Here is an 8,586-nt window from a genome sequence, read left to right as displayed (position 1 = left end):
TAAGTATGTCTAAGGTCCTTAATCATATGGATCTTATGATATACTTTTTAAGCTATTTCTTTATCCGTTTATCATGAACACTACGAGATATCCGTTAGACATGTTTAGGTTCATTCCCACATTATGAACACTACGAGATACCCCTTGGGCATGTCTAAGTTCATTCACACATTATGAACACTACGAGATACCCCTTGGGCATGTCTAACTTCATTAATTGCCTATGAACACTACGAGATGCTTCTCAAGCAGGTCTAAGTTCAAAGGATAGGGATATCTCTACTAGGATACCTTGACTCCACTACGTCGAGAACTCTTGCCTAGTGAGACCTAATGGAATAGTCATCATAAACACTAGGTGTGACTCTCCTTTATTATTGGAGTCCATACCTTTGCTATACTATTTGCTCTAACTTTGCATATCCACTTGAAGTCAAGCATATAATCAAAGGTTTGCTCGTCAAGCCTTGCTCAACCTTCTCTCATGGAGGTATGTCCTAGAGTATCTCCATGCTCAAGTGAATTCTATCACTTTCAATAAATCATCCTAAATACAACCAACACAACAATCCTAAGGTTCATTATTTATCAATTAATTCTATCTTCATTCATAGGTAGATTATAAAGCCTTCTAGCCTTAGTTTTCTTCTCACATTCTGCAATACTAGGTGATTATAGCCATAGTTCATACTTTAGGTTTCAATTCAATCAAGACCAATTCCAATTCATAAACCCTAGTACAGTTCTTTCTTATATTTTTCAATCATGATCAATTAATATAGAATGTAATCAAGTTAAGAAGAATCAATATAAAACCTTCATGAAGTCTCCAATGGACTAAGATCACTATGATCACCCTAAAAGTCAATTATTATATTTCACCATGAAAACTCATAAAAAAATATAATAATCATACAAACATCATTGAATGTTATCCACTAGATTTGGATCACAACCAAGCTTTACCCACAATGCAATCACAATCCTCTCTTGAATGGGTTTCTTTGGATTCACAATTGAAGGGAAACTAGGGGGGCTTCATGGATGGAATAATCCATGTATAAATAAGATTCACATACCTTATATTAGAACGTTAATATTAGCTTGTATACTTGGAAAAATCGTCATAATCTGCTGCTCCCAATTCTTCTTCTTCTCCGATGGTGTCCTATAGAGTTCTAATGTGAGAGAGGTGTTTTGATTTGAAGTCTAGAGTCTAAGGGGCTCTTTTATTATTTAAATAGTGATAAAACACCTAAAACTACCTAGAATAACTGTCCATGCATTTATTTGGACGTGGGGTGAATTTCCTAATTCACCCTTTCACTTTAAAGTGAACTGCGAGAAAGTGCAGGCTGCATTGAAGGTTAGCGATCAAGGATAGTTGGTGGGATGACGGTCCGTCCTGAAGATCCGTCATCTCGGTCATAGACTTCTCTAAGATGCTCTTTTCTTGGGATACTAAGTCGCAATCGACGCTTCACATCGATAGGATGTCGAACAACCTACGAGGCAACGATTGATACTACTCAAGCAGTGTATAGGCCATGGTTGGGGTCCTCCTTAAGGGCCTTTTGTGGGGCTCTTGAGGAGTCGTGCTCAGACGTTTCCACCTCAAATAAGTCCGTCCAGGTTTTAGTAACACATCCAATAAATTTGAGTTCCAAAAACTATTTAAAACCTCACGAAACATACTTAGGTACGCCAACACATCTTAAGGTTAACTTTGAACCGTCACCGGACGTTCTTGGACGTTTCACCTCGAAAGTCTCTCAAACTCTATATACTGCCTCTAAATACAATCATTGATCATTTTAGGACATCATAAGAACATTCATATACATGTGAGGCTCTATTTGGACCTAATTCAATTTTGGGTACTGACAATATCCCCCACTTGGGAAACATTCGTCCTCGTATTACACCTTCTTAAACACCTCTTTAAAGGACTTATTCTAGACTAGAAGAACATCATACAACATTATACCTAAATGGACATGCCCAATTCAAGGAAAACTATTCAATTCTAGTATAACTACACATAATCACATAAAGATTTATGAAAAGGGCTCCTTATTCCCGCTAGGGAACAAGGCAACAGATGTCTTCCTAACTACAATTCCTCATCATAAGGGAACATACAATCAACAAGACAATTCGTAATCATATGAAATTCTGAAACTTTTTTATAAGAAAATAATGAAACACATACTCGAAGGGACATAAGGAGATCACTCCTGATCACCCTTCGATTTGAGTGGAAAGAACCTAGCCTTGGCGTTAGGAACACTTGTAACATTACTAGAAGAAACTTGTCTGCCTTCTCTTCCTGTAACCCTAACCTTAGGGAAATCTTACTAGGAACTATTCATAATCTCACATGATCCTAGAAACCGGGACTAAACTTCTCGTAATAACACATAACTTAAGTTGACAATCTCTATCACTCCTAGCTTATGAAAATCAAGGATACATAACAACCTTATTCCCCCATTTTGAGCAAGACCATTCCGACTCCTTTCTAAACATCACTAAGATTTGACACACCTCACCCATGGTGAATTATACTTCTACCCTACTTATAGGATTTTATCCACTCACCCCTTCTAGGTAGTACTCAAATACTCTATTTAGCCACTTATATCAACATACATCAAAACATATAGCCTTGTAGCAACACCAAAATAATCATAGAACATCCCACTCATACTAAACACAAAATCATTACCTATCATCTAAACTCTATGAAGTCACATAGCCATAATTCAAATATCAACCAATCCTTTTGTAAGACCCCAAAAATAACATAGGTGAAGTGTCACATCCGGGTTTACCCCCTTAGACGTAACCAGCGTCGTCATCCTCTTTGTGGAATAAGATTATCCTCTTCGTTAATATCATCACATTCATAAGTCAAATTTAGCTGAAATTTAAAACTTTTATCACGTCTACTTGGAGTTTACATAGACCTCTACATACGCATAATTATATATATTGAGTATACATAGATCCTTCGTATAGGAAAGTTGCATAGACTTCTATTTTTATCGCACATATACATATATATAAGATAGAAGTTAGTCTTAAGGATTGTCTCATCTCATACCATCGAAACGATCATAGCAACTTGGTTATACCGCAACATCAATGTAAAGAAGCCGCATATAGGCTTATACAAATCGTACTCAAATGAAAGTAGAATCAACATAAGAGTCTTAGAAAAACAAAACAACTCCAGAAGCATGATATTGACATCGCCCTCGAAAAGTGAGGACTTACCCACTTAGATGATAGAGAATGTCCAATCCATCTTCAGGTCTTATCGAATGAGGCTTCAATGACCATAACCTAAAATATTTGGGAAAAGGAAGACAAAATGGGGTTAGTATGCCACTTATACTAAGTATGAGATCATATGCACATATAAGATCGAAACATGCCAAAAAGTGACAGTTAGTTTAAACCATGCTACTTACCCCTTAAAAGTCTTATGCATAATCAAGCAAGTAATACCAAATAAGAAAACATGCTTACTAACTCAAACAAGCAATATGCATTTCAACATACTTGAACCCATAATCTACTACAACCCAATCATCAAGCAATAACGTCACAAGCATGAATAAAAGCTAACCATACAAGAATAAACAAGACAATTACTCATGAATCCTCATCAAGTCAACAAGTGTAATGACCAAGTAAAGCCCCATAACATTACTCAATTAAGTATCCCCAACAGGAAACCATAACCAATGTCCAACTTTGTTAACATAATCAAAATACATGTACATAGGCGTAGTCATCATCATATAATACCATTTATATTGTAGCATCATCAAACTATTATCATATGCATCATTATCCTATACATACATAATATCAACTTACTAAAGATTCAATTAAGGCCAACTAGCGCAAGGCATATGTAGAGTCTCATACCCCTACCTAGGCTAAGTCAAACCTCTCAAGTCACCTTAGTTAGTTTATACTTCATTTTAGTTTAGAAAAACTTGCCTTAACCGACATAGACCACAAGACATAAGTGTGGAATCTGGTGTTGTAAAAGCTTACACCAATGGAAGGTGGTCCACCGGGCAAAGTAAAACAAAACATAAACGCAGCTTTCTAGGTGGATCCACTAGCTAGTGTTCCTTTGGGGCAACATAGTTCAAAAATGAAGAGACAGTACATTCCCTCTTCATACCACTTGGTAGTTGGGGCCTCCTATCATGGGAATCTATCAGATGAGTATTCCTCTTTGGGAAGTCAACATCTCATTTAGAACCATAGGGTGAACCTTTCTCTTTGGAAAGTCTTCACCTCTCATTATTAAGTTCAATCGGTGTTAATCTAAGTCCCTTTTATTGAAATATCATTAAGTCTTTATTAACAATCATAAGTTAGTTTATGTCATAGGGTCTAGCCCTTGTATAATCATCATCATCATAGCTCAATAAGAATCGATTGAGTACAGTCCTTTCATCACAATTCATATAATTAAGGTTAACACATTAGCATTTCATATCATAATAATGTGCATTGATAATCATCACCATCCTTATAACACATACAACTTAATCAAACTCACAACATAATCAATACATTTCAATTAAACATCATATCACCCAATCAATCCTAATACAAGGCATACCCTAACACAACATCATGACTTAATCACAATTGAAAGTAATGATAGAGATTATAAGACTTACAAAGTCTCCTTCATTGTACATCATTTAGGCCTTACCATAAACCCTAAATTAAATCTAGTTTATACATAACACATCATAATTCAATAATCAACATGACAATAAGGCTAGAAGTGTCACTACACCATAACAATTTATATACGTTTAGTGTAAACAACATAATATTATAATAATTTAACCAATAATCAAGTTAATTGAATCAATCCCAACCTAATTCACATCAAGATCAAACCTAGTTTTAAGGGTTAAGGATCATGTTCTTATATTTAGATCAAAGCATCACAAAGTACAATAATAAAGTTAAAATACATGTTAATATACTAATTATATCCTAAATAAACCATAAACAACTCAGTTCATAACACCATATTCATAATTAGATGAAACCAACTTGAAAACCCAACTTTTGAAGTTCTTTGAAGGAGCCCTTTCAGGAAAGAAGTCTCAAACATGAATTAGATCCCATACCTCAACATTTGATGAATATTGAATGGTTAAATTGTCCCTTTGCATCCCTCAAAACCTCCCCCTAGCTTGTCTTCAATGGTTTCTTCCAATAGAGAGAGAGAGAAGAGAGAAGGAAGAGAGTTTATTTTTTCAGTTGTATTTAGTTTAATGAGGGTTGGGGTATTTATATGGGGGGTTAATTAACTTAAGTAGACTCCCTTGAACCCCTAACTAACCACCTAAACCCTCAATTGATTAAATGAGAATAACTTAAAATGTGCAGCAAATTGGCATTGTCACAGACGACACCACAATAGACGAATCATGGGTCAATCAATGGACCAAACCTTCCTCCGTGCTGCAAATCCGTCGATCTATTAAAAGAATATGCAGGTAAGGGTCTTCAAAGAATTTCCTAAGTGTTGGTTGACAATTTTCATTGACTCCCCGTCGATCAACACATGGCCCGTCGTTTAGGTTTCGTTGGTGCACACTGCCCAGCCAGTATTGCCTCCTACGGCTAGGGTCCTCCTCAAGGGCCCTTTGTTGGTCCTTTGGAATTTGTACCCAGATGTTTCGACCATGAATCAATTTTAAGACATGTTATACAACCTTCCACATAATTTCATGAACTTTCGACTCTTAAAAGCTAGTCAAATAGGTTAAGGCACGCTAGTATCTTTTAATACTAGTTTACGAATGTTATGGACATTCTTGGCCGTTTTGATTCCTAACCTTCCTTAATGACCTATATCCTTTAAATTAGGTCTTAAAACAGTTTTTAGACCCCATGTAACCTATTTTAGGCTTTAAGACTCATCTTGGATATTCGAAATATTACATTATTCCCCCCTTAGGAACATTCGTCCCCGAATAAAACTGAAATTCTTTTGAAGGAATGAATAGACTCAAGACTAGCAGCCTGAAAAATCAACAATATCAAAACACATAAATCATATCATTTCAACAAGGAAATTTTAAAACTTCAATTACCACACATGAAACTGAAACACTTCATTATGAGGCATTTGCTTCTCACAACACAACATGAGCTCAACATGCATTGCATGAGTCAATTTGCATTAAGTTCACTTATCAACATGACACAAAACTTTTCACTAGGACTTACCATGTTAAAATGCACAACTCAAACAAACCAAAAGGCAAAATTTTAATTTTTACACGCCAAATTCACTGTAACTTACTGTAATGTAAATCAAAATACACATTTTTGCATGTCTTCACCAAAAATCAAGAAACATCAATTTCTAGTCATATTTATATTATTAAGAAGGATGAATAACCTTAATTATCAAAAATATGAGGTTAACAGGACTTCTTCTCGGCCTTGGCTTCCCATGTTTCACCCTCAACTAGGTGATTCATCCATAACACTTTTACAAAAGCCAGCTCTTTATTCCTCAACTTCTTGACTTGCCTATCAAGAATTTGAACTGGAGCTTCCTCATCAGAGAGGTTATCCTTGACACCAAGACCTTCAATAGGACGAATAGACTCGGGATCACCAATACAATATTTAAGCATGCAAACATGGAAAACCAAATGAACCGAAGCCAATTCACTAGGAAGTTTCAATTCATAGGCAACCTTACTAACTCTTTGCAAGATTTCATAGGGACCCATATAACCAGGACTCAACTTCCGTTTCTTACCAAATCAAACCATCCCTTTCATTGGTGAAATTTTCAAATACACCTTATCATCTTCTTCAAACACCGTATCCCTTCTCCTATGATCGTCATATGACTTTTGCTGACTATAGGCCGTTTGCAACCGGTTCCTTATGATATGAACTTTTTCCAAACTCTTATAAACCAAATCGGAAACAAGAAGCGAACTCTCTCCAACTTCAAACCATACAATAGGAGACCTACACCTCCTACCATACAAGGATTCATAGGGATCCATGGAAATGGATGAATGAAAACTATTATTATATGCAAACTCCACCAATGGAAAATGCTTATGCGAATTTCCTTTAAAATCAATAATACAAGCCCTATGAATATCTTCAATGGTTTGAATAGTGTGTTCCGCATGACCATCCGTTTGGGGATGAAAAGCGATACTCAACTTCACCTTTGTACCCAACCCTTTTTGGAATGACCTCCAAAACCTAGATGTGAATTGTGCACCCTGATTCGATTTGATGGAGAATGGAATACCATGGTGATACACAATATCACTCTACGAAGATCCTGTCATAATCTTCCGCTGAATAAGTAGAATTGATGGGAATTAAGGGAGCGGACTTGGTCAACTATCCCACCCCACCTATATAGAATCATATGACTTTTAAGTCTAATGTAAACCCACAATGAAATCCATATTTAGGTCTTCCCACTGATATACCGTGGTTTCACGGTATTTTTAATGCTTTTTCCTTAAGTTTAGTGTGTGTCCAAAAGACTTTTTTGTATTAATTTTTATGTAAGTTTCTCTTTATTTGTAGAAAATCTATCTAAAGATGAACACCAAAATTTTTCAGAAAGAAACGCAGAAAATTTACCATCTACAGAGCTTGTGACGGTTTGTCGTTCCTGTGATGGTCTATAGGTGGCATCGTAGTGAAGTCGTTGAAGGAAGATGGGGAAGTCTGACCAAGTGTGGGTTACGAAGTACATGGCGGTCCGTCCTGCTTGTTCGTCGTGATGATCAGAGAAGTAGTCCTAGTACATAAATTCTAAAAAGTTTATATGTTATGGAACGGAGACCCTCGACGGATTTCGTGCTTTGAACGGTCCGTCATACCTGCCGTCGAGGGTAATAAAGAGATCAGTAGAAGAATTTGCAAAGTATTGGATGACGGAGTCAATAACGGCCCGTCATAACCGCGACGGTCTGTCACTAGGTATGTCGACCCAGTCGCGTTTTGACAGATTTTAAGCAATTAGAGTACTTTTATTAGGTTTTTGATTTTTATAAATAGTTGTGAAAACCTCGTTTTTGAGGTTAGAATTTTGTAGGGTAAATACTTTTATGTTAGATTCTTTGTAAGTAGATTATTTTGGATATTAGACTTTGGATTGTTACACTTTTCTCTGGTGTTGATTGTTGGTGATTTTGTTGATTAATCAAGTAAATTTATGGATTTTATTCTTTCTCATTGAATTAAGTTCATGATTTCTTATATTATATATATGAATATTGTGATTATGACTATCGGTAGCTAAACTCCATAACTAGGGTTGTGGGAACCTTGGGTTAATAATGAGGTAAAATCTAACTAAAAATAACAATTAGAAGTCTTTTTAACAGATGGACAATGTTAGAAGTCGCCTTAATGCTACTTGCCGGACCAAGTAGGTAAATAATAGGAAAAGAATAATCAACATAGATTTAGTGTATACTATCTAATAGGCTAGTATTGATTGGTACGAGGTAATATTTTAGTCAAATATCGAATATA

The 8,586-nt window shown here is 35.8% G+C and overlaps 1 protein-coding gene across 1 annotated transcript; it reads right to left on the bottom strand.

Annotated features, from left to right (window-relative positions):
• Positions 1-6,482: 6,482 nt before the first annotated feature.
• Positions 6,483-6,800, bottom strand: LOC138337386 (uncharacterized). Its single transcript, XM_069287295.1, has one exon. The coding sequence runs from the start codon at positions 6,798-6,800 to the stop codon at positions 6,483-6,485; it is 318 nt and encodes a 105-aa protein (XP_069143396.1).
• Positions 6,801-8,586: the final 1,786 nt, after the last annotated feature.

This window comes from Solanum lycopersicum, chromosome 7, assembly GCF_036512215.1.
Source record: "Solanum lycopersicum chromosome 7, SLM_r2.1".
NCBI classification, from domain to species: Eukaryota; Viridiplantae; Streptophyta; class Magnoliopsida; order Solanales; family Solanaceae; genus Solanum; species Solanum lycopersicum.
The sequence above is the reverse complement of the archived record's forward strand: the minus strand, read 5'-3'. Positions and strand labels throughout refer to the sequence as shown.